The sequence below is a fragment of the Acinonyx jubatus genome, chromosome A3, assembly GCF_027475565.1.
Source record: "Acinonyx jubatus isolate Ajub_Pintada_27869175 chromosome A3, VMU_Ajub_asm_v1.0, whole genome shotgun sequence".
Taxonomy (NCBI): Eukaryota; Metazoa; Chordata; class Mammalia; order Carnivora; family Felidae; genus Acinonyx; species Acinonyx jubatus.
Window position 1 is genome coordinate 13,641,862 of NC_069388.1, and position 27,454 is coordinate 13,669,315.

Consider the following 27,454-nt stretch of genomic DNA (forward strand, 5'->3'; position numbering starts at 1 on the left):
CCCTACAGAATCAGAATTTCTGGGGGGTGGCATTTAGAGAATCTCCGTCTTTGACAAGCTCCTATTGGTGAAGAACCACACCTTTTTAAAAAGGGCTTTTACTTAACAAGTGTTTTATCCATGGAGACAGTACCCCGGAAATAATATAAGAGATGTGTGAAACAAATTTTCAAATCTTCCAAGGTTTACACCATTTAGATTCTTTAGCTCACTGAAGAAGAAACAGTGCGTTCCTCGTATTTAAATACGTTAAATATTCCATAGCCCACCTACTCTGTGGTAGTTCTGTTTTGATGCTAGCCTGAAAACATGCTCGCCTTTGGTTCTGAAATAATTTTAGATTTATAGAAGAGGTGTACAAGCGGGACACAGACTTCCCATACACCCTTAGCCAGTTAACTCTTAATTTACTCTCTAACTGAAGCCGGGACAATCAAACTATTAGCCAGCGTCCACCTTTACAGGGTTGGCCTGGTGTGGTTTAACGAGCATTTATAAAGCCCCCACTGTGTGCCGGGCACTCGGCACCGGAATGCAGAACCAAAGACAAGGGGTTCTCGTGCTCGAGGAGGTCACGTTTGGCAGGGGAGCACATGTGTTTGCATTCACAGGTTCGAGATTCAACAGTCAATGGGCGTCTCGGGCTCAGGTCAAGGGGGAGTATATAATATCGCCTATATCATCTTGGAAATCTGCTGATAATTCCAATTTCTCTGTCTCTACGCTGTTACCTTTCCGATGGCCTTTGGCACAGCCTGACTCCTGTGGTCTTCAAACCCAGGGAGTAAGAGACTGCATTTCTGGCAGGGGTGGTGGGCAGGAGTGGGCTCTTGGGATGCCCTGAGTTAAGGGGGCGATTTAAGGAAAGAATAGGGAAAACGAGTGGTGGCGAGCGATATCTACCTGGTGCACACTTCCGAATCCAGCTGCGTTGGTCAGCCCGTTTGCTCCTTGATAGATCCCCGCTGTGCCTGCAGGTTGGAGGAATGGGTACAGGTGAGGTTTCTTGCAGTCAGAGAGGGACGGGGAGGAGAAAGATTTGGCAGACGGGTGGTTTGAGGGCAGACAGGCTGGGACGGAGCCATGACCTTGGCAGTATACCAAATCTCTCTGCCGCTCTGTTCTGTCGACTGACGAGTACAGTAACTCCTTCATCAAAGGACTGCGGTGAGCAACGAGTAAGATAGCACATAGAGTACAGATTCTTGTTCTTCACAACTGCGGTTAAAGAGACTTACTTAGAACATTGCGGTAAACGTACATAACCTAACACTTACCATTTCAACTATTTCCAAGCCTACGGTTCACTGGCATGAAGCACATTCACACGGTTGTGCGACCTTCCCCACCATCCGTCCCCAGAACGTTTCTCATCTCGCGAAGCCAGGACTGCATCCGCATTAAACGGTGACTCCCCGTTCCTCCCCTCCCTCAGCTCCCGGCACCCATCCCTCTGCTTTCTCCACGAATGTGACTGCTCTGGAAACCTCATGTAGACAGAAACACCTAGGATTTGTACTTTTGTAAATAGCTTAGTTCACGTAATGTAACGTCTTCAAGGTTCGTCCGTGCTGTGGCAGGTGTCAGAACTTCCTTCCTTTTTGAGGCCGGATAACATCCCATCGCACAGATACACCACATGTCGTTTTTCCATGTATCTGTCGGTGGACACGTGGATTGCTTCCGCTTTTTGGCTGTTGTCAATAATGCTGCTAAGGACACAGGCGTACAAATGCCTCTTTCGGACCCTGCTTTCAGTTCTTTCATTACACGCCCAGGCCCCTCCCGCACTCACGCGCTCTCTCTCTCTCTCTCTCTCTCTCTCTCTCTCAAAAATAAATAAACATTCTGGGGCACCTGGGTGGCTTGGTCAGTTTAGGGTCTGACTTCCGCTCAGGTCATGATCTCACGGTTCGTGAGTTCGAGCCCCCCATCAGGGAGATGCTTGAGGCTCTCTCTCTAGCCCTCTCTCTCTGCTCCTCCTCCACTCATGCTTGCTCTCTCTCTCTCAAAATAAATAAACCATAAAAGATTTTAAAAATAAATAAAGAAACATTAAAAACAAGTGGAATTACTGGGTCATATGGCGATCTGACTGCTTATTTTTTGAGAAACCTATTGCTGTCTTCCATAGCAGGTCCGCCATTTTACATTCCCACTAACAGCGCCCAGGGTTCCAAATTCTCCACATCCTTCTCGACACTTCTTTTTCGTTTTTTTTTTGATAGCAGCCATTGTAACGGGTGCGAGGTGGTAAATAAATACACTGAATGGTGGTAAATTGAATAAATAAATGAAATGACTGTGGCTCTCGGAGCATCACTTGCCCCATCTGTAAAATGGGACTAAAGATGATATGACTAGAAAGTGCTATTTAGTGAGTGAGTGGGCTATCATTTAAAACAAATTTTTTTAACGTTTATTTATTTTTGAGACAGAGAGAGACAGAGCATGAATGGGGGAGGGGCAGAGAGAGAGGGAGACACAGAACTGGAAGCAGGCTCCAGGCTCTGAGCCATCAGCCCAGAGCCCGACGCGGGGCTCGAACTCATGGACCGTGAGATCGTGACCTGAGCCGAAGTCGGACGCCCAACCGACTGAGCCACCCAGGCGCCCCAAGTGGGCTGTCATTTAAGACTGGGCGGTCAGGCAAGCCCTCTGTGAGGTGACACTGGAGCTGAGACGTGAACGACAGGGAGCCAGCAATGGAAACAGCCAGGGAGAGGGGTGTCCACAAACACTGAGCACACACGTCCTAACGGAGGGATGCGCTTGGCAGGTTAGAGACAGAGAAAAAAAAAAGGCCAATGAGGTAGGAGCCCAGGGAGGGAAGGGGTTGGTTACAGGAATATCAGTGGACGCCTGTGTGTCAGGTGACATTCTGACACAAAATGAGGCATTCTGGACAAAGTGAGGCATAGAAAAGTTAAGTGATGTGCACAAGGCAGCACAGAGAGTGGGTGACAGCTGCTGGGGCTGGAACCGGGCAGTCTGACCCGAGTTTTCTTTTCTTTCTTTTTTTAAAAAAAATTTTTAATGCGATTTTTAAGAGGAAGAGACAGAGCACAAGCGGTGGGGGGGGGGGGGCGGGGCGGGGTAGAGAGAGAGGGAGACACAGATTCCGGAGCAGGCTCCAGGCTCCGAGCCATCAGCACAGAGCCCGACGCGGGGCTCGAACCCATGAAATGCGGGATCATGACCTGAGCCAAAGTTGGATGATTAACTGCCTGAGCCACCCAGGTGCTCCCTGACCCGAGTTTTCAACATCACTCTGTGCTGCTGCTTCTTTTGCAAACTGTTTTGTTGGGGATACAACTTATATACTCTAGAATTCCTCCACGGGGTGAGTTGGATGATTCATTTTTAGTTTAGAGAGAGAGTGGGAGCATGAGCTGGGGAGAGGAGGGAGAGAGAAAGAGACAGAGCTAGAAAGAGACAGATAGATAGGGAGAGAGAAAAAAAAGAGAGAGAGACTGAGCATCCCACGCGGGTTCCATGCCTAGTGTAGAGCCTGACTTGGGGCTTGATCCCACGACCCCAGGATCATAACCTGAGCCAAAATCGGGAGTCAGATGCTCAACCAACTCAGCCACCCAGGTGCCCCTTTTTCTTTTTTATTTTTTTCAGTTGGATGATTTTTAAAGTAAATTGGAATAGGATGAAGGAAAACTAAGAAAGCCTGTCACAGCAGATACACTCTGAAAAGATGGGTACGAGCAGTTCTTGAAACAGACAGGAAATTTAAAAAAAAAAGGAACTAAAAAAAAAAAAAAGGAATCTTGAAACATCAGGAAGAAAGAAAAGAAGAAAAAAGCAAAACTATGGGTAAATAAATTCTCCTCTCTGTATGGTTATGCCACCAATTCCGCACGCAGTTGGGTTTCTAACAGTTTGCTATCACATTTTAGGAATTGTTTTTATACCAAATATTGAAACGGCTCCAAAGCGAAATCTACAAAATAAACCATATTCATATGCAGGGGTGAGAAGAACATGCACTGGGGGGCGGCAAGCGCTCTGGAACGCCTGCTGGGGAGCGGCGGGGCCAGGAAGGCTTCCTGGAGGAAGTGGCACCTACACTAATCTCTGCAGGAGGAGCTGGAGCAGCCAGGTGAGGAGAGCGAGGACAGGAACACGGCCACAGCTGGGCCTCCTCTCCCAGTCTCCGCGACGTGGGGGACCCGTCCCACGGCCAGAAACCACAGAACCTGTCCACCACAGCGTGGCACGCTGGCATCCCATTCTGTCCTCCGTGGCCTGTCCGGGCGTGGCCAGCAGAAGGTCTAGGCCGGCCTCTTCCATTCGAAGCCACTTTTGGGTTATGGTTACCACGGTGACCCTACCTGCTGAACTGAGCAACGCACCTGCCCTAGGAAGTCGCCTCGCTGCCACAGCGTTTTCTCTTCTGATTTCTCTTTTCTTCTGTGGCAACCTAATGACGACTGAGGGCGGGTCTGGAAACAAACAGGCCACCCTCTCCTCCATCTTGTCCGTCGGTATCCTTTTTCCCAAACGGCCTCGTGTTTGTTTTCATTTTGTGATCCAGGGGCATCTGGAGCACGGACGCCTGGACAACGCGTGGTGTGCCGAGGGCACCCCCAGAGCCCCTGCAGGGAGAAGTCCATCCCATGCCTGACGGGACCCGGGAGGATGGGCCACGCGGCCCCCGAAATCTCGTGCCACAATATGTGGTCTCTGCGGGGGTTTTCCAAACGGACCCACCTCGAGCTGGGATGTTAAAACACTGGCTTCATGCCTCCATCTGGTTGGCGGGGTGCCCATGAGAGGGCTGGGGAAGGCGAGGAAAACATCCTGTCTTAAGGTGACGGTGGCGGGTCCCGCCGGGGGTCCCCCAATATCCATTCACCCCTTCTGTCTCCGCTTTGAAGCCGGGCACACGGCCGATTAGAATAAAACACTGCTTTTCCCAGCTTCCCTTGTGGATGGCGTGGCCATGTGATGCGCTCTAGACAAGGGGAGGGGAGCAAGTTTATGTGTGCGACTTCCTGATTGTGCCCTTCAAGGGCAGGGGCGGGGCCTCCCTTTCCCTGCAAAGGAGGGTCTTCCTGGATCGCACGGCTGAGCATCAAGACGTAAGGAGCCTGGACCCCTGCCACATTTGCAGACCACAACCACCACATCAGCAGAACAATTTCAAAAGGAGACTCACCCGTTTAGTCAACAACACACGTCCTAGTGACCAACCAAGCATCCCTGTGTCAGGTGCCGTTGTGGGTATGGCGGGAAGTAAGAGGCTGATGCTTACTTACGTTCAGGGAGGAGACAGAACACGATCAAGTGGATAGATACCCAAAGAGGTACGATAACTCCAGATCAAAACGCAGTGATGTGTTAGCACAGCGCTACCGAAATGTGGACTGAGGACTGGAGCCTGTCCGCAAACGCTTCCCGATGAGATGACTACAGACCCCGGGAGACGGCGTGTAGGAACTTCTAACCTCTTGCTCAGTCTGATACTAAAAAAATCCGGACTCTTAAAACAATTTGATTGTTTCTGAACCAGTTTTTTTTTTTCTTCTTTTTTCATGACTGGCCCATCCTTTTTGAAATGCTTCCCTCTACTGACCTCTTCTCCTACAAAATTTTAATATTGTAGATACACCGCGTATCTATTTAGGGTATTGGCGTAGATTTGTGCTTAACACGAAAAGAGTAAGACGTTTTCGCCCCTGCTCTGAGAAGCAGTGTTTGTTCCTTTTGGGGGATACGGCCCCCACTCAGAATGCAAGGTCTAGAGGTTTATTTTTATTGCGTCTTACACTGGGTTCAGGAAAAGCCCCTGGTCCTTCCCCACGGTGAACACGTGAAGTCCTGGGCGAAAGGCACCAAGGGTGGGCCTCCATGTCAAGTAAAGACGTCCCCAGCACTGCACGTTGTCATGTACAGTGACTTCTTCAATGCTGCTGTCGACCCTCTAACATAGTGTTACTTAATTTACAGAAACTCGGTGTTGGGAACGTTCCGATGCTCGCTGAGCCGCATCTGAGCTGGAAACTGCTCTTGACGCACCTACTTGGTTGGCCATAAAAAGACAAAAAAACCACCCCAAGCCGTACAGAATGGAAAACAACAGGTATCGGTGAGGATGTGGAGAAACTGGAAGCCTTGTGCGCCGCGGGCAGGAGCGTAAGATCTATAGGGGCTGTGGAAGGCGGTACACGCAGAATTACCGTATGACCCAGGAATTCCCCTCCCGGGGACGTACCCCAAAGAGTGGAAACCCGATGTTCAAAAATACCCTGGACACAAACGTTCCTAGAAGCGCTACTCACAAAGCCAAAAGGCAGAGCACGTCTAACGTCCGGGGGCTGATGAATGGATGAACACAATGCGGCACATCCACCCAATGGAATATTAGCTGTAAGAAAAGGAAGGAAGTCCTGATGCGCGATACCACGGGGATGAATGTCGGGAACATCGTAAGTGAAAAAGCTGGACCCCCAAGGCCACGTACTGTCTGTCGGATTTCCACTTACATGAAATGTCCAGAATAGGCCGATACATGGTCAAGGCAGTACGCCAGCGGCTGCTGGGGGCGAGGGGCAGGGAAGAATGGGGAGTGATAGCTTCATGGGTAACGGGGTTTCCTTCTGGGGGAATGAGAATATCTTGGACTCAGACCGAGGCGGTGGTCACGCAACACTGCGAATGCACTAAATGCCACTGAACCACATGCCTTAAAATGGTTAATGTTTTGTGAATTTCATCCCCATTAAAAATAAATCAAAGCTGCTGTTCCCACCGCCTCCCGGCACCGTCCCTCAGCCAGCCTCCCAGGCAGCAGCAAAGGAAGGGGTCCGGGAGGCCCAGAAAGTTCAGGACCCTTCCCTCTCGCGTAGGACTCCTGCACAGTCCATGCCTTGAGCCCCGAGAGCAGAGATGATAATCTGCGTCTCCGGGATTCCTCGCACCCACCTCTTCGGCAACAACCTCACGTTCCCTTCCCATCCTCTTCTTTCCCTCTGTTGGAAGTATTCTGGTTTCATCTAACCAGGCTGCAAGGTTCCCTGCAGAAGGCTCTTCTGAACGCGGGGAGGACCAGCTGGGCCCGGCTGCCCCAGCCAACGCGTGCCACTTTCTGAACTCATGAAGCAGCACTCATGCGCGGGGGCCGCTTACAACGTGGGGGGCATCTGGGATCTTACAAATGCTGTCACTGCGAGAAGATCCATCCTCCTTTATTACTGCTGTCCGGAGGGCCGGGGCCCCCAGGGGGACGCACTCCATGCAAACCGGGAAGGGACCATGCTCACCGCACCCAAACCGCCCCACGACGGGAGGTTAACTGCATAAAAGTGGCAGCGCCTGCCCTGGTTCTGGAGAATTCCCCGAGAACTCAGCACCAGACGTGCCAGCAGGTTTTACACGGCAGATTAGACAACCGGGAACCCTATCGACACGGAGATGTTTAATGGAGAGATCCTAAGGAGAACGCTGAGAGGCGTGCGCTTTCTGGACATTTCTCCCCGGCGTCCCTGCGGAGAAAGCCCTCCCACGGTGCTGCCAGGTGGACGATCTGGTTTCACTCTTCCTTCCTCCACCGGCTACTCCTCACCACATAACCACAAGTGAGAGGTGGAAAGCCATGCTGGGATGAGGGGAGGAGGGGAGGCAGGTCAGGGCACCTGGGACTTCTCCCAGTCACATCAGGGTCCAGGGTGCTGAGCCGGGATGCAGAGGTACGTGGAAGAAATAGCAGCAATGAGTCATCCCAGCTCTTGTGTCCTGAAGTTTAAGCCCTGGCATCTGGGAGGATTTGAGGCGCAGACCAATGCTTCTCGAACTGTCGGCGAAGGGCCAGTTTAACAAAGATACGGTTGCACAGCCAGCATGCAACTCATGCCTCGTGCATGGGAGTTGGGACACCACAAGTCCCAAACGGGTCTGCACCCGGTGCTGGGACGAGCCTGGGGGTGCGTGCTGGGACGTGCCTGGCGCAGGATTTAGTACTTGAGTGCTGGGAAAGTCTCCCTCGCTTACTCTCAGTTCTGTACTTAGGTTATCACAGGCCAGTGAGTTTGTGGACTGGCCCCAGTGGGCCAACTAAGAATTAGATCGATGTAGGCAAAACGGCTTAAGAAATACAAGGGAAGAAGGATTCTTGTGGGTGGATGGGGGATTTTCCTGGCTGGAGAAACGGGGCAGGCCAAGAGGGAAGGCAAGGGGGTGGGTAGAGAAAGAAGGAGAGAATGAATAGGGGGTCCTGGGGCAGAGGGATCCTCTGTCCCCACACACAGCTGCTGAGAAAGCAGCGAGCCCTTCCTCCATGGGAGTCTGAGACAGGCAGCCCTCAAAACCTTCTGGGCCCAACAGGAGAGGGAGGTGAGGGTAGGAGCTGGTGCACCACCATGTAAATGGCAACTGACACATGGCGACAGTGTTGGGAAACACTAGGGGGTGGTGGGGATCGTGGCAAACTGGAATGCACAGTTTTACCTAAGGGGGGGGGGCAGCAGTTTGGGGCAGGTGCTGTCTGGCTCCCCATAGGTATTCCCAGTTCCTTTCTCCTTGCCAGTTTCTTTCCTCGCTTTCCCAGTTTCCCCTGCAGTTCCGGGAGGGCTGTGTAATCAGGTTCTGGCCAAGGGGCTTCTGGGAAAGACCTTTCTTTTGTTCCCCTGCCAGTTCTACCCCTGGATGACGTAAGGATGTAATGCCTGGAGTTATAGCAGCCATTTTGGGACATGAGGCTCCAAACGTAAAAGCAAAAGGCTGCCATGCTGAGGCTGAAGTAGAAGGATGAAAAGAACCTGGTCCCTGAAGATACAAATGAGCTGCCCATCCAACTTTGGGGTCAGACTTCTTGCTAAATACACAACAAACGTTACTATGGTTTGGGCCAACATTAGTTGGGCTTCTGTTACTAGAAGCCAAAAACATTCCCCAACTGATACGATGCTACTCAGTTCCAGCCAACTTCTGTCACCGAGAAATGAGTCTAATGTCGTCAGGGCTTCTGATTTTTCAAAAGAAGTAAACAAATCTGGATTTACATGTGAAATTGCCCAATTTTTACGTGTAGGCAACAAATACAAATTAGTGGGGACAAAAGAAAAAGAAAACAAGCAAAAACATTTTGCAGGGGGTGGCCTGTGGGTTTCCAGTTTGTGACGTCTGGTCTAGGAAAATAGAACGATGTAAGATCCCTGTGCCCACAATGTGGCAAAGACACGGCAACGAAGGGCCCCAGACTAGAAGGAGCCTCACGGGCCAAGAGAAAGGACACGCTGGCAGCAGCCTGGGTCTCAGCGACGAGGAGGATGAGGCCCTGACACCACAACACACTGGCGGGGGGTAATCTAACCACAACCATGGTCGAAATTCTGGAGAATTTGGGGAAAGCCCTGAACGACTACCATGAAACTTTCCCACGAGCCCAGAGGAGCCGTAGCTCAAAACAGAACTCATGCTGAAAGGCCGAAAATAAAGTCAGATCCACTTTTTACTGAGCTTCCAGACCGAGATGTGTATCTTCTACGCAAGAGACGGGGATTCTCTACGTCCCTGGAACTCTGCCTCCGCCGGTGTCGGGGAGCCTGCGTGGACAGTCGCTGACATCAGTCCATCCCCTTTTGTCCTCCTGCAAAATGCTGGGTGCTGACTGTTGAGTTAATCCAAGTTCGTGGCACGTCCTCCTCACTTGTGCACCCAAGACCTCCTGTTTTTAAAGAATTTGTTTCCTTTCGTTCCCAGGAACTCTTGCGTGTCTGATGCATCTCCTATTGTTTCTACGTGTGCCTGCAAAAGTGCATTAGTGCTTTGTGGGCAGGTGTGTAATTTTTGTAAATTCTGTGGGTTACATCCCCTATGGTTTCTCAGTTTTTTCACTCATCGGTCAGTGCTTCAGACCTGTCTATGTTGCTGTGGGTATGTCCTGTTTGTCCCACTCCCTACGGGTTCTCTGATGTTTTTTGCCCAGGGTTAAGTTCTCGGGCTCCGTCCACAATGCTGTAGGCACCCCCCGCCACCCCCACTCACCTGTTGCCCTGGCAACCGCTCAGCCCTCCCTCGTGTGCCTTCTCTGAATCTCCTGCCCCTCCTCCTCCAGGAGGGCACCCCGCCCACCACAGCCCGGCTGCCATGCACACCCTGGGACCGTCCCCGAGCGGGTCTGGGAGTGAGTCTCCGTGGGATGTAGCCTCAGAGGCGGGACTGCCGGGTCCCGAGGTCGTAAGACCTAATCTCCCTAAGGGCTGGGCGAGAGCTCTTGACTGCAGGTGCATGTTCCCACCGGCAGTGCCCAGGGGCCCCCATCCCTGCACTCTCACCACCGGCTGGAATAACTCCACTTGTCAGTGTTGCTGTCCTAGCAGCACTGACATGGGCTCTGACTTGTCTTGAATCCACGCTTCTCTGATCACCGGTGACTCTGCCCATCCCCCGTGCGCTTGCTGCCTTCTGGATTTCCTCTGCCCTCCACGGAGATGGTGGCCGTCGCCATGAACACCTCTCCTCTTTTGCTTGGGCTCAGCTCAGCTCGGAAACCTCCTGGTTACTGGCGTCAGCACTCGGACAAATAATAACGAAGTCATAAGAATGGCCTCCATTTACTGAGCCCGTCCTTCCTTCCCCAGGGCCGGTCACTGTACAAGCAGTATCTTGCTTAACCTCCAGCACAACCCTAGGAAGTCCGTCCGAGTAGGAAGTGGCACAGCAGGGTTCAAGCCCAGGTCAGCCTGACCCCGAAGCCCCGGCTCCCGCCAGCGCAGGGCCCTGCCTCCCAAGCAGCCGTGGGAAACAGCACAGGTCGCCGCCTGTCTCGGTTCCCCAGCCACGCCAACTTCCCTGTCGCCGCAGGTCTGGCCTGCCATCCCCAGCAGTGCCAAGAAAGCCTCGTGGATAATCCCAATGCAAAGCATCCCCTCGTCAGTGTTACATGCTTGGGGATCGATCTTGCGAGTCCTGTCCCCACAGCAAAGGGACCTACCGTTTCGGGTCCACAGTCAACTCAAAAACAAGTCCTTACCCCTCTTGATTAAGTCTTACCGATGCCAGTGTTAAAATAAAATTGCTGAAAATATACCAGGACGGCAAGTGGGAAGATCTGGATGTGTCACGGGGCGGGGGGGGGGGGGGGTGGCGGTGAGATAAAAAGCAGCCTGTGGGTAAGGCGTAAAATGGAAAAGCCACAGACAGAAGTAAGCCTCTTAGGAAGCCCCACCCACCCAAGTACCCCAACCATGGCCCAGGTTCCAGAAAGGGGCAAATCCCAGATCTCCACTGGTTAATGTCTCTGTTTCTTTTCCTTGCCCAGAAAACAACAGGATGAAGGATGTCTTTGTGAAGGCAAAGACCTGGCTTGACCCGGCAAGCCCTGGCCCTGCCCTTTACCTACTGTGTTCCCTCATTCAGTACATATTTGCCGACTGCCTAGGATGTGCTAAGATTTCTCTTTTGAGAAAGAGCTAGGTAGGACCTGTCTTCTTGGAGCTTAGAGCCTGGAAGGGGCAGAAGATGACCATGAATCCACACGTAATTGATTATTAACCACAGTGACTGTGGACAAGTAGTTGAGAGTTCTAAGCCTCAGTCTCCCCATCTGTAACATGGAACTAAGTGTAGTTTATTTGGTTAACTAGGAGGGCTCTGTAAGACACGGTGTATAAAAAGAGAAAAGCCGGGGCGCCTGGGTGGCGCAGTCGGTTAAGCGTCCGACTTCAGCCAGGTCACGATCTCGCGATCCGTGAGTTCGAGCCCCGCGTCGGGCTCTGGGCTGATGGCTCAGAGCCTGGAGCCTGTTTCCGATTCTGTGTCTCCCTCTCTCTCTGCCCCTCCCCCGTTCATGCTCTGTCTCTCTCTGTCCCAAAAATAAATAAAACGTTGAAAAAAAAAAATTAAAAAAAAAAAAAAAGAGCAGAGCCCACGACAGAGTAAATGTTCAACAAATGATAGCTTGGATTATTATTCTCTGCATGTTAATAATCACTACGGAGGAGGTCAACAATGTTAGTGTTTCATTGATGCACCATTTTTTTTTTCTCTATATTCGTGGGAATAAAAACATCCGGGGAAGGTTAAAACAAAACAAAACAAAACAAATTACAACAATTTGGATAGGGCCAAGCAGAAGATCCCAGATGAAAACAAAGGATCTGGGGGGGATCTGGATTGGCCTGTCAGTTCTAAAACCAACAGGGATACTCAGTCCATACGCCAGGAAGGGAGGCGTCCATATCTGTTTTGCTGACAGTGAGTCATGTGGTCTATTCTGCCATCTTAAAAAACCCAAATATGCACCCGGATCCTGTCCTCTTGCAATCCTGGCTCCATGTGGAGCCCAGCCCACATCTGTGTTTAATCAAATCAGTTGCTAAATGTCACAATGGCCTCATTCACAGGTAGCATAAAGCGTATTTAACCGGCAATAAGACAATCTGCATTCCTGAGAATGCCACTTCAGCCAGGTTGCCCTGTCACTGCATCTCTGCCACACGAGTGGGAATAATGTCGGGGCAGAGACGGGGGAGAGGGGGGCCAAGGAGGGCGATAATGCTGCAGAGGAGAAAGCCACCCATGTGGATCCACGTGTGCCGGGGTGGAGAGACACCCAGCGCGCGGGGCCAGCTGGGGAAAAAGGGAAGGGGCGATCGTGAGCGCACTCCAGAACCGAATGTGGACATTTGTTCGTGGGAATTATGCGGGGGATTGATAGCGCGGGAGGGCTTCTTAGAGGAGGTTGCTGATCGAGCGGAAGCTAAATGGAAGGGAAGGAGCCAGCCATGTGAAGATCGGGGGAAAGGGCATTTCAGGCCGGGGGGAAAGAGCAAAGTGCAAAGGCCCTGCGGTGTGAGTAGTGCGAGAACGGCCATTGTGTGTGAAGTGGAGACAATGGGTGTGCAGTAGGCAGGATGAGCTCAGGGAGGTCTTCTGGGGCTGAATCGCGGCAGGGCTTAGTTGGGGGGAGGCCACGGCGAGGCACTGGCATGTATTTCTGACTGCAGGGGGAAGCCTCACATGGAGAGTTTCCAGCAGACGAGTGACATGATCTGTGACAACACGGGGAAGGACCGACCGTGTGACTCCACTCAGCGCGGCGGAAAGAGACCAGAGAGGGTCACGTGGATCCCAAGACCACGTGTGCTATCGTTCCTGCCGAGGATCTCCTCTGGAGGGATTCTTGGGAACGGGGAGCCGTAAAGATCAGAGCTTCTGAGACAAGTCACGCACGACGGAGAGAGATGTTCACGGATCGAGTGCCCCGGGAAGGCACCGAGGTCAGCCGCGCCCTGTTGGAAATTCGGCAGGGGTGCGGTATGACGCAGCCTGGACCAGTCAGGGCATCACACTCCCCCGACCACAGCGATTGCTTTGGGGATGTGCACCTCAACTCAGCAGACCCAGATGAGAGGAAAGTGCCAGGTGTATAGTCAAGAGGTTGGAAATGCTCTTGTCACTTGGCCACCACGAGAGCACTGGGTATTCACATGACTGCCCTCCTCCCCAAAGAGATAACAGACCCGTTTTTCACTAACCAGATATGCAAAAAAAAAAAAAAAAAAAAAAGTCTGTTAAAAGGACAGACAGATGACTGAATCATCATCCTTGGTGCCCCTCCCCCTCTCCATCCATCTAAATACCACCCCCCATTTCTGTGACTAGGGCCCCTTAAAACCCTGAGTCTCCCCATTTCTCCAATTCCACCATGTCCGTGCCTGGGGGCCGCCTAGCTTGCTCGCTAATTCCCCTTCATCTGCCCCCACCCCAGCTCAATCCGCTATCCTCATAGCCCCCCCCCCCGCCCCGCCCCCCGCCCGGAGCTCTTTTCCAGATCAGTCACAGCCTTCTTGGCTTCCCCTGTGCATTTATAACCCTTCATGGGGTCCACGGGCCCGGTGTGACCTGCCTCTTCTCTGACCTCACCGAGCCCCACCTTTCGGCCCTGTGATGGGTTGATGCGTGTCCCCCACCAAAGACATACTCAAGCCCCAGCCCCAGTACCTATGAATGCGACTCATTTGGAAATAGGGGTATTTGCAGATATAGTCAAGTCAAGATGAGGTGGTACTGGACCCAATGACTGGTATCCTCACAAAAAGAGAAGAATCTGGACACAGGCGCAGAGGGAAGACACCATGTGAAGATGCAGACAGCGATGTGACGCCAGGCCAAGGAATGACAAGGGTTGCTGGCAACCACCAGGAGCTGGGACAGAGGTAAGGAACAGATTCTCCCTCTGAGCCTCCGGAAGGAACCACCCCTGCTGACAGCTTGATTTTGGATTTCTGACTTCCAGAACTGGAAGAGAATACAGCCTTGACATTTTCAACCACCCCATCTGGGGTACTTCTGTTACAGAAGCCCTAGCAAATCCACACCCCACCCCACCTCTGCCTGGAACATTTAGGAACTTCCTGTTCCACATATGGAACACTTTAGGACCTCTGGGTTCACTCGTCCCTCTGCCTGGAGTATGTGCTCACAGCCCAGCATTTCTCCAACGTTAACGTGCAGAGGAACTACCCGCAGGTCCTGTTACAAAGTAGATTGTGAAGCTTCCAGGTGAGACCCGAATTTCTCTCCCAGGTGACGCTGCTGCTGCCGGACCGGGGACCACAGCGGGAAGCTCTGGCCCCTCCCACGGCTGGCTGCCCCTCCTCAGCCAGGTCTCTGCTCGGCTGTGACATTTCCCGGCCACTCCAGTGGCATGCCCACCCTCCCAGCCTCCCCCCAATCCAGCCGCACCTTGCACGTCATCCCGGCTCGATTATTTCCTTTTGGTAGAAATGACACCCCTGAAACCATCTTACGTATTTAGATACACGCTTATTGTTCACATCATTCCCAAGTAGGATGCAAACTCATGGGAGCTGGGACTTTGTCTCTGTTCGCTGCTTTACACTTGGTTTCTAGAAAAGTGGGCCAGGAAGTGGCAGGCTCTCCGAAAATAAGTTTTGAAGAAAACACAAACAAAAAGAAAGTCTATCTTGTTCTTGGCACTATTCCCAGGACCTGGCACAGAACAAATATTCAATAACTGTATATCAAATGAATAAATAAAACACTGTAAATGAATGGACTTTGATAATGGTTTGATTATTGAGCACATACTATGTGTCAGGAACCATGCTAAGTCCCGTCCCTTGCTTATCCTAGTTTATCCCCCACTCAACAAAGAGAACAGAACAAAGTAGCCTCTATTGTGATCCCTTTTCAATCATTCCACCAGTGTTTATTGAACACCTACTATGTGCCAGTCTGTCCTAGCGCTAAGGACCCAGCAATGGACAAGACCGGGAAACCACTGCGTCGGTCCTAGCTGGGGAGGGGGTGGGTGCTGAAAATGAATAAATATGTTCACTTGGTTGGAGCTAGGGAACTCAGGTACTGCAGGGTGGTCAAAGAAGGCTTGGTATTTGAGGAAAGATTTGCAAGACGTGAAAGACTGACACCTACAGAGATCAAGCAAGTTGCAGCGTATAAGCTCAGAGACTGTAAATGGCCCTGCTGTGATTTGAACCCAGGGCTGTCTGACTCAGGGACCTGTTGTTTTTCACCTCAACGTTCCCCCACCTCCAATCTGCTGGGGGAATTTCCAGTTCATTAATCGTTTCAGCGGGGGGCACCTGGTTGGCTCAGTTAAGCGTGTGACTCTTTAAAAAAAAATTTTTTTTTAAATGGTTTTATTTATTGCTGAGAGAGGAGAGACAGAGTGTGAGCAGGGGAGGGACAGAGAGAGAGGGAGACACAGAAGCCGAAGCAGGCTCCAGGCTCTGAGCTGTCGGCACAGAGCCCGACGCGGGGCTCGAACTCACGGACCGCGAGATCATGACCTGAGCCGAAGTGGGTCACCTCACCGACTGAGCCACACAGGCGCCTTTAAGCGTCCGGCTCTTGATTTCAGCTCAGGTCATGATGTTCATGAGATTGAGCCGCCGGCTTGGGACTTTCTGTCTCCCTCTTTGCCCCTCTCCTGCCCCCCGTCTCACTTTCTCTCTCTCAAGAGATGGCTAAGATGTTCTGACTGCGGTTTGCGATTCCAGCCGCTTGCCCCATGGCTACGCCGTAACGCGGAGCCTTGCAAACGCACTTGCCTAGCTCCCTGGCAGCCGGGGCTCGGCAAAGAGGGGCGAGTCTGCTGCCGGCGGGGGCCTCGCCCTGGGCTAGCAGAGGCCAACATCTGGTTTGTGACAGGGTGGGCCTCCAAAAAGCCACAGGACGGCCTCTAGTCTAAAGTTTCCTGGCAGTAAAGACAACCTTCTCCAAATTGATACTTTTTTCAAATAGAGAGGTCAAGTGCTCACCGAAATGACCTCCCACGGCAATCCTCGAGTGCCTCATAAGATACAAAACCTCCATCTGTCCGACTGACGGGCAAAGAGCCTCGTAAAACGGTACATTATTCTCAGGTACCTTTGCAGGGGCACCGGGCCCATTCCCCCCGAATGTCAACTCCGCCCCGCTCCTCCCGAAGCTGCCCGTTCCAAGTGTTTACCATTAGCAGCCAGGCTCTTTCCGCAGACCTGTAAATTCCAAGCGGTCTGTCTAAAGTACCCCAGGAGGATGTGGGAACCACGCATGCAAAGGCCACAGCTTCCCTTCAGAGATCTCCCACTTTCAGATCAAAGCCGTCTTGTCCTTGGTCCTAACGGCCATAATTCACTCCTTGCCCTAAAACCTCACGTTGCTTTTAAAGATTTGATGGACCCAGCAGCTGCGGACCTCGGCCTTTCATCTCTGCTGGATTTATTTCCCCTTCTCCGGCCAGCTCTTCCGATCTTTGTAGTTGAAATTATTTCCAAAGGCCCAGGACTTGGGTGTTGCTCTCCCCTACTCCCGCCATCACCAGTGGGTGCTTCTGAGCCTGTCCTGAAACTCGGGGGGGCGGGTGCTCATTTTACAGAGCGCATCCTACAGATCAGGCCAGCCCAAGGGACAGACGAGGCCTGCCGACGTGTCCTGTTGAACGTTCTGTGTTTTTATTTCCCCCCCTCTCTTTGCACAAGGGAAGCACTGAAACCCACGGGTTCCAGGGCATGGGCTCTGCTAATCAAGGTCAACATCACCAGTAGTAAGACAGACTGACATCACGTAGCCCCTGATAACATGCACAGGGGGTATGACATTGCCTGTGTGGTCTCCTTGCCCCAAACGCACAACCTCCATCTAATCATGAGAAGACATCAAACAGACCGAAACTGAGGGACTTGCAACAAAATGCCTGACTACTGTTCATCGAAAGGTCAAGGTCATGAAAGACCTGGAGGGGCCGCCACAGCAGAGACACAGCAACTAAACGCAACGTGGGATCCTGGGATCAGAAAATGGGTGTTTGTGGAAAGACTGGTGATCTTCAGATGAGGTCTGTAGTTCAATTAAAGCACTGGGCACTGTCGATTTCCTGGTTTTGACCGCTGCACTACTGTTCCGGAAATTGAAGGGGAGGATGGATGAAGGGCCTCTGGGAACTCTGTACTATCTCTGCAATTTTTTCTGTAAGTCTAAACGTACTTCAAAATGAAGAGTTTTAATTTTTTTTAGTTTATTTTTAAGATTTTTGTTTCCTTTATTCTACTTCTTAAATTTTTTTAACGTTTATTTATTTTTGAGAGAGAGAGACAGACAGACAACGTGAGCGGGGGAGGGGCAGAGAGAGAGGGAGACACAGAATCCAAAGCGGGCTGTAGGCTCGGAGCTGTCAGCACCTGAGTCTGGGGCATGGCCTGAGCCGAAGTCGGATGCTCAACCGACTGAGCCACCCAGGACCCCCAAGATTTTATTTTGAAGTAATCTCTGCACCCAACATGGGGCTTCAACTCACAACCCCGAGATCAAGAGTCACATGCTCCACTGACTGAGCCAGCCAGGCACCCTTAAAGAATTGTTCAAAAAAAGAACGAGAACGCAGATTCTGACAGACAGAGTTTAAGTCTGCTACTTACTGGCTATATGATCCCATGCAAGTCACTTACAATCCCTCTGGGCCTTACTCTCTCCCTCTGTAATTTGGGCATTAAAAATCGCACTTCCTCACAGGGCCATTGTGAAAATCACATGAACTAATACACGTAATATGCTCAACACATCTGGTCCTCAGCAATGCCGGGGCCAATGCCATCCATCGATAGTATCATTATTCTTATCACCATGACTCCCACCATTTCTCTTTGGCTGGGACAGAATGAGGTGAAACACGTACAGTAATTCAGAATTCTTCATCAGTATCCCCACCTGGTGCATTTCATAGCATCTGCCAGGGACCTGCTGAGTAATATTAGCAAAGTCGATAAAATTTCACAGTTTCACCTAAGAATCCAGATCTGCGGCTTCTACTTGAACAAAAAAGCGACGGAAGCCGTGGAAAATCGGGCTTACTCGCTCACCTGCACTCATACACCAGAAATGAGTAGCTGCCCCTTTTAGGGGTATCTGCTCTCCATGTGGCCATGCTCCCCTCCCCTCCCTGCGGTCTCCCCCCACGCTGAGGATAAATCCATCATCCTTGGCCTGGTATCCTTCTTACAGCTAATTTTTGAAAAATGTTTATTTATTTTTGACACAGAGCACAATCAGGGGAAGGGCAGAGAGAGAGAGGGAGACGCAGAATCCGAAGCAGGCTCCAGGCTCTGAGCTGTCAGCACCGAGTCCGACGCGGGGCTCGAACTCACAGACTGCGAGATCATGACCTGAGCCGAAGCCGGACGCTCAACCGACTGAGCCACCCAGGCGCCCCTTCTTTCTTATAGTTAAAAAAATGTTTCTGTGTGTCTGTGGTTGGCTGAGGAATCACCCCAGAGATGTCTAGATCTGAATCCCTAGAATCTGTGTGTTACGTTACATGGCAGAAGGGGATTTTCAGAGATGATTAAGTAAGTTAAGGAGATGGGGAGACTGTCCTGGGTTACCTAGGTAAGCCTAATGTGGCCACAGGGGTCTTACTAAGAGGCAGACAGGTGGGTCGGCGTCAGAGAGGAGATGTGGCCGTGGAAGCAGAGGTTGTGGTGATTTGCTCTGCTACCCACAGGACATTGGCACAGCGCTCGTGTCTCTAACAAAAGTAAGAGAGAAAACTACAGCAGGGGCCACCCAATCTTTCTTTGGCTCAGCCCATGTTCCTCACTGTGACCTGCCCTGTTCCTGTGGACACTGCTATTTGCTGCCCCTTGACCAGGGGCCTCATATCATTCATTCATTCATTCATTCATTCATTCACTCACTCATTTATGCTTGCATGCTTTATAATTACTCACTGAGGACACAATGGGGATCAGGACATGGTCCCTGGCTTTAAGGATCTCACAGTCTAAGGGGATATTCAAAGACATCAGCATCTAAGCTTAGAAAAGTCAAAAACTGTCTTCTTTGACAAATACCCAAAATAAATTTTAGAAAACGAACCGGCCGCCCCAATTTATGTTAGTTCTGTCTTCACAATAACCTGGGGGAGACAGACATCATGCCCAACCCTGACCTCTTAAAAATTCAGAAACAGAAACTCAGAGAAGTTAAGTAACACGTGTACGGGTGCACAGCTGGTAACTGGCAGGCCAGCCCCGACGGGAGCCTGTGCTCGCTCCGTTTCTCCAGGACGCAGCTCACACCTGCTGGGACCTGCCCCAGGAGCATCTCAAGCTGCTGAACTCTTGAACTCACCTTCACAGTCGGTACTTAAGTGGTGGCACGTTTTATAGTGACAAACCCTATAGTCTGCACTTGGCTGGGAGGGCTTGGATCCAATCCACCCCTAACACAAGCCCTCGGTCAGAGCCCACACACCGGACATTTGTACCCAGGCAGGGCTGGGAACTCCAGTGGGCAGCCCGCGGCCAACTGCTCTGCGTGGAGAGGATGAGAAACCTAGTCACGGTTAGCCTTGGGCGTATCTGCATGCTAGTTTCTGTCAACAGCCTAGGATGGCAAAGCCTGACGGCCTCCCCCAGTGTTCATTCTTTCTTCCTCTCTCATGGTAACAGAGCTTGCAAATTTTAGCCGGGCCCATGGCCCTCCTGAATCAATACTACAATGCCACCCAACTTCCCTTGCAGCTGGGTTGGCCAAGTGTCTAAGATCTGGCCAATGTCACATGAGTACCTGCGACACCTGAGCTGTGCCCTTAAAGGGAGGGCGTGGGTCTTGCCTTCCACCTCCTTCCCTTTCCCTCTGGCTGGCCTACGGCTGATGTGAGCCGTCCTGGGTCATGTGGATAAGGGCAGCAGCCTAGGCACTGTGGAACAGCAAGAGGGAAGGGGTCTAGGCATGTGGAACAGCAAGAGGGAAGAGAGAAGTCAACTGTAGTCCCATCGAACCACTGTGAAAGCGGCCAAGCACATACCCTGAACACTCCTTCCAAACCCTCATACACCGCAGACGCCAAGTGAAACTCTCAAAGACAGGGCCCTGCCAATTTCCGGAGGAAAGCTCTCTTGGTTCGACAGCAATCCCATTGCTTAGGTAGACGTCTAAGAAAAGGAGTTAAGGTAAAGGACAGGGCAGTCCAGGCAAAAGTTCCTTCTGGTGACAAATCCATATGAACACTGCCTTCCAGCTACTCTACAAACTTGCAAGAAGTGTTTAAGGCAGAACGCACTAGGCATTAACAGACAGACACAGAGAGGCAGAGCACGAGCGGGGCAGGGGCAGAGAGAGGGAGACACAGAATCCGAAGCAGGCTCCAGGCTCTGAACCGTCAGCACAGAGCCTGACGCGGGGCTCGAACCCATGAACCGTGAGATCGTGACCCGCGCCAAGGTCGGACGCTCAACCGACCAAGCCACCCAGGCGCCCCTGAATGTCTTCTTTGGAAAAGTGTCTACGCATGTCTTCTGCCCATGTCTTAACTGGATTCTTTGTTTTCTGGGGGGAGGGGTGTTGAGTTGGGTAACTTCTTTATAGATTTTGGATACTAACCCTTTACCCGCTATGTCATTTGCAAATATCTTCTCCCATTCCGTCAGTTGCCATATAGTGTTGCTGATTGTCTCCTTCACTGTGCAGATCCCCTCAGATCCCCTGTATGCAGATGCCTATCCTCCCATCTGGTGGTGGGGCCTCTTTCCCTTTCCCTTGAATGTGGCCTGGCCTTGTGACCTGCTGTGACCAGTGATAACACATGGCAGAAGTGATGTTCTGGAACTTGTAAGCCCAGGCCGTGGGAGGGCTGGCAGTTTCCCCCCTCCCTTTCTTGGAACCCAGCCGCCATGCTGTAAGGAAGCTGGTTGGACATGGAGGAAGAGAGGCCACGTGGAGGAGAATCCAGGCACCCCAGCCCATAGCACCAACTGCCCGACGAGCGAGTACACCCTTCTTGGACACCTCTCACCCTCCCGACCATTCTCTTCTTCCTCAGTAGCCAGCACCTACCACCCTACCATATAACGTGCTTACTTTTTCTATCACTTATCTTGGTTTTGTCTATCTTCCCGTCACAAAAATAGATTTTTTTTGGTTCTATTTTGTTCCCTGATTGCATCTCGAGCACCTGGAACCTTGCTCAGCACGCAGTAGGTGTCAACAAATATTTGTTGCGTGAATGAATCATTGAATGAATGAATAGAAGTGTTCCTGAGGATCTGTGGCTCACGAAAGTGTGGACGTGAGCATATGGAAAGCAGCCCCCGCTTGAAGAAGGCCCTTCGCATTCTCACGACACTTTAGTGCCATCTGTTGACAACGATCCCGATGCCTATATAAGTCCCCGATGACTTTGATGTGAAGGGTGCCCCCCTGGGGTTGTACGAAACCAAAATCTGGGGCGCCTGGGTGGCTCTGTCGGTTGAATGCCTGACTCTTGATTTTGGCTCAGGCGATGATCTCACGGGTCATGGGACTGAGCCATGTGTCGGGCTCTGTGCTGACAGCGCAGAGCCTGCTTGGGATTCTCGCTCTCTCAGCCCTTCCCCGACTCACACATGTGAGCGCATGCGAGCGCTCTCTCTTTCTCTCTCCAAACAAATAAACTTAAATAACTAACAAAAAACCCCAAAACCCCAAAGCAGAGCCCCTGTGGGAAGACCTATGCTCGCACACAGTGCCCAGCTCCGTTCCCCACCATCAAGCCCCATGAGCGCCCCCCAAGGCTGTCTCTCCGAAAACACAGTTTGGTCTCTGAACAACTTCACTGGAATCCCAAAACCTCATAACACCGAATTGCTCCTCCTGCCCATTGCACAAATGAGGCACTCAAGAACTGCCCAACACTGACAGGAAAGGTGTCAACTTCTTCTTCTTCTTTCTTTTTTTTTTTAACAGACAGACACAGAGAGACAAAGCACGAGCGGGGGAGGGACAGAGAGAGGGAGACACAGAATCCGAAGCAGGCTCCAGGCTCTGAACCGTCAGCACAGAGCCCGACGCGGGGCTCGAACCCATGAACCGTGAGATCATGACCTGAGCCGAGGTCAGTTGCTTAACCAACTAAGCCACCCAGGCGCCCCAAAACGTGTCAACTCCTGTTGACCCACTCACGCAAGACAAAGGTGACAATCGCGATGAAACCACGACAGTAACTGAGAGCTTCTTATGTGCCAGGAAAGTCTCTGTGAGCCTCATGTATACATTAACTCCCATAATTCCATGAAGTGGGTAGTATCCTCAGCTCAGTAAACAGACGAGAACACTGCGGAACAGAGAGATTAAGAAACTTACCCAAGGCCACCCAGTTAGAAAGCGATGGGAAGATGGTAAGTCGGGCCAGGTCATAAATGAAAGCAGAAATACTGCCTTGTGAGTTGTGGCAAGGTAGGAAGGGACCTGGCAGGCCACATAAAAAAATGTGGCCCGTACTCACGGCCCTGGGCGACTGGGGAGAAAGAACATTGGCTCCAAGGTCACTTCCTGTCCTTGGCTGTCGCTGGAAGGCACCTGACACGCTCATTCTTCCTGAGACTTCTTTGTGACCTTCCCAGGCTGAACATTTGCCCTCCCCTTTTTAAGCATTCCCTTTCCATGGGTTCCCTGCCTATGCCTCCCATCGTACTTAAATATACATTTGCACCACGGTGAACTTTTCATTCCCCTGGAGTAAGTTTGCCAGTAAAAACAAAAGTGGCCTCGATGCGTAGGAGTTCACAGAAAAGCCCTTTTATGGAAAAATATAATATTTGTGCTCTTGGGCACGGAGTTCTGTAAGAAAGAGGAGGGGTGGACATTCTTTTATCACAGTCCTAAAGAGCTGGTAGGGGTCTGAGGGGTTAGCCCTCTCCTTCTTCCCTCTTTCCTTTCCCTCTTGAAGCATTTATAGTTGCCTGATGATCGCCTGCCCAATATCTTCCTCCCCATTCTTGTGGAGACGAGTCATCTAGAAGCGCAACGCATCCGGGTAAAAATAATCACTTCTCTAGTCTTGCCTATAGGCAAGGGTGGCCGTTCGACATAAATCCAGCCAATAAAACAAAATGTGAAAACTCGAGCTTTCCGAATCATAGCATTCCTTCTTGATTCTCCCTTCTACTGCCTGCCTGGAATGTGGAGGGAAGGGCTGGAGGTAAAGCAGCCACCCTGTGACTGTGAGGTGACAAACATTGGGATGAAACCTAGAGAAAAGCTAGGACACTGGGTTCTCTGTTGCTTGTGGCTAATGAACTCTGATGACGTGTGCCAGAGGCCACGGGTCCTGTGAGGTATGGGATGGTTCCTGCCATCTAGATGCTCAAATATAGGCTAGGTTCTGTACTTTACAGATGGGGAAACTGAGGCAGAGACAGAATGAGCAGGGTCATCGTTGCATTTGTAACAGAGGCAGGGTTAGAATGCAGACTTGGGTCTCAAGTCTAGTTTTGCTTCTTCTGCCTGCTCAGGGGTCCCACAGTGGGACAGAAACCCCAGTGGTGGGACAAAAGATAATTTCAGACGACCCTCTTTTTTTTTTATTCTCTTTTAACGTACCTCACAAGCAGCCAAGATCAGAGGTTAAGAGCTTGGACTCTGAGCTAGACTGCTTGGGTCCAAGTCCTGGTTTCACCCCATGTTGTCATTTCACAGTCACAAGATGGCTGCTTTACCTCCAGCCCTTCCCTCCACATTCCAGGCAGGCAGTAGAAGGGAGAATCAAGAAGGAATGCTATGATTCGGAAAGCTCGAGTTTTCACATTTTGTTTTATTGGCTGGATTTATGTCGAACGGCCACCCTTGCCTATAGGCAAGACTAGAGAAGTGATTATTTTTACCCGGATGCGTTGCGCTTCTAGATGACTCGTCTCCACAAGAATGGGGAGGAAGTGGATATTGGGCAGGCGATCATCAGGCTTAAATGCTTAATCAGGCTTAAACTATAAATGCTTCAAGAGGGAAAGGAAAGAGGGAAGAAGGAGAGGGCTAACCCCTCAGACCCCTACCAGCTCACTACTCATTATCTGAATGACCTTGAACACGTTTTGTGCCCTCTTGGGACCTCAGTTTCCTCCTCAGTAAAACAGGCATGATAATAATCTCTATTATACAGTAATTGTGAGCATTTAATGAGGTAGTGTCTGAAGCACAGTAGTAAATATTAAATATTACTAGCTCAAGGAGGAAAATCTCTAACGTCACTAATCTCTCTATCTCAGCTAAGAGAGCAAAGGTTTCAGGTCCAGAGCCTCGGCTAGAATTTAACAATACCCTTTTATTTTCAGTGAGTTTATTTTTACCAACTTTTTCCATTTATGGCAAACAATGGTGGCTTTCCACCGAAGGCAATGCTATAACTTTGCCTTTTAAAATGAATTTTAAAGTCAAAAGAAGCCTGCAAATTAAAAAAAAAAATCAAGTTAACAGTACAGGTGGTATTTAGATGTGACAACACCATGAATAAGATATTTGAGTGCCCAAAGTTTGGGAAACACTTCCTAATTGTTTTCTTTCTTTTTTTTTTTTTTTAACATTTATTCAGTTTTGAGAGACAGAGCGCAAGGGGGGGTGGGGCAGAGAGAGAGAGGGAGACACAGAATCCCAAGAAGGCTCCAGGCTCTGAGCTGTCAGCACAGAGCCCGACGCGGGGCTCGAACTCACGAACCGTGAGATCGTGACCCGAGCCGAAGTCGGACGCTTAACTGACGGAGCCACCCAGGCGCCCCTGGGAAACACTTTCTAGACCGAGGGCGGGAAATCTGTCGTACCACCCACACCTTCCCTCCCACGGTCACAGCAGACACCCCTAACTGATGATCCCTGCATACCCTTCCACGGAGACCCACAAGGAAATTCACCGATGTCCACGCACGAGTGCCTGCATCGTGATAAAATATCTTATTTCTTGCTGTGGCTCTACATCGGGGGACTGGCAAACGTTTTCTGTAAAGAGCCAGATGGTAATTATTTTCTGCTTTGGCCATAAGGTCTGTGTTGCAAATACTCAACCCCGCCCCTGTAGCGTGAAGGCGGCCATGGGCAATGTGTAAATGGATGCTAGTGACTGTGTGCCAATAAAACTTTATTTGTGGGCACTGAAATTCTAACTCTTATGGCAAGAAATATCCTTCTTCTTTTGATTTTTTCAAATGTATAAATTGAATGTATCAAAGCCATTCTTTTTTTTTTTTTTTTTGATTTTTTTTTCCCCAACGTTTATTTATTTTTGGGACAGGGAGAGACAGCGCATGAACGGGGGAGGGGCAGAGAGAGAGGGAGGCACAGAATCGGAAACAGGCTCCAGGCTCCGAGCCGTCAGCCCAGAGCCCGACGCGGGGCTCGAACTCGCGGACCGCGAGATCGCGACCGGGCTGAAGTTGGACGCTTAACCGACTGCGCCACCCAGGCGCCCCTCAAAACCATTCTTAACTCCTGGGCTGGACAAAAACAGGCGGGAGACAGATTAGGTCATAGTCGCCCCCATCCCTGGTCTAGGTCCAAAAAGGTTTGAAACTCACTGCTACAGGGTTTTATCCACCCCTGCCCTCCTGTTTCTAGAAGTCTCTATTCGCTCTTTAAAAAGGCCACTCAGGAGACACATGCCGTATGATTTCTACTTCTATGAGGTATCCAGAGTAGTCAAACTCTTTTTTTTTTAGCTTCTTGTTTTTTAATCCACTTATTTTTGAGAGAGACAGCACGAGTAGGGGAGGGACAGGCAGAGAGGGGGAGAGAGAGAGAGAGGCCACGAGAGAGAGGGAGAGAATCCTAAGCAGGTTCCATGCTGTCAGCGCAGAGCCCGACGAGGGGCTCAGTCCCACAGACCATGAGATCATGACTGGAACCAAGATTAAGGAGCCACCCAGGCATCCCAGTAGTCAAACTCTTAAAACCAGAAAGTAGGATGTTGGATGCCAGGGGCTGGGGGAGGGAGTGAGGAGTGTTCAACGGACAGAGTCTCAGTTTTCCAGGAGGAAAAGCTGTGAAGATCTGTTGCACAAAAATGTGCGTGTAGTTAATGCTATTATGACATACACTGAAAAGTGGTTAAGATGATTCCTTTTATGTTATATGCCTTTTACCACAATAAACACAGACACACACACATCCCTCAGGATTTCTTCTGGCTTCTGTGGATTTGTCCCAGGAGCATTCCTGAGGCAAAAGCAGCAGCCGATCTGTCCCACTGTACATGTGAGACCCTTTCCTGCGTGGCAGGGTACAGAGGAGGCCCTCTGCTGACCTTTGGCCTTCCTGCCTAGGGACACAGAAGCCATCTCCCAGCCTGGTGAGGACAGGGCCACTGATGAGTTGCTGACCAGCTCCTCCCCTGCACCGGGCCATGTCCCTTCTCTCTCCTGGACTCTGACAGTCACCTCCTCCCATGAGTCTCTCTGTGCCCAGCCCTCATCGGCCCACAGGGCGCTCTCCACACGGCAGAAACTGCTAGAACCTGTGGTTGGTTGCACTGTACCCCCTACCGAACCTCCCCCAGGCCTGTCTCCCCAGAACCTCAGAATATGACCTTATTCAGAAGGAGGGTCTTTGCAGATGTAATCGAGTTAAGAATTAGGGATGAGATCCTCCTGGGTGAGGGTGGGCCCTAAGTCCAATGACAGAGTCCTTATAAAAGACAGAGAAGGACGCAGAGACACGGAGAGGAGACAGAGGATGGAAGGATGCGGCCACAAGCCAAGGAAACCGACAGAAGCTGAAGGAGCAAGGAAGGATTCAGAGGGAGCCCGGCCCTCCTGCATCTTGCTTTCAGACCTCTGGCCCCCACAGCTGCCAGACAAACCCAGTCTTTGGGTTTTGCTTTGTGGCTCTGCTTTTTTTGGAAACAAAGAATGGCTGTATTGAACAATGTGTTTCCTACGAAAGCCTACAAACGTTAATCAACGTGTCAACCTCCCTGGTAAAGCTGCATGACTTTTTCTTTTTTTTTAGTTTTTAAATTTTATTTCAATCCGAGTTAGTTAAACATACCGTAAGAATGGTTCCAGGAATAGAATTTAGCGATTCCTCACTTACCTATAACACCCAGTGCTCATCCCAGCGAGTGTCTTCCTTAACGCCCATCACCCATTTAGCCCATCCCCCCCCACTGAACACCTGGCCAGCAACCCTCAGTTTGTTCTCTGTATTTAAGCGTCTCCTATGGTTTGCCTCCCTC

General features: G+C 50.9%; 1 protein-coding gene across 1 annotated transcript in view; it reads right to left on the minus strand.

Annotated features, from left to right (window-relative positions):
• The window catches only part of EYA2 (EYA transcriptional coactivator and phosphatase 2), a 262,198-nt gene that overhangs the window by 99,268 nt on the left and 135,476 nt on the right, over positions 1–27,454 (minus strand). The window contains exon 6 of the mRNA XM_027070259.2: positions 904–971. Coding sequence (XP_026926060.1) covers positions 904–971 — 68 coding nt within the window. The remainder of the gene's footprint in view (positions 1–903; positions 972–27,454) is intronic.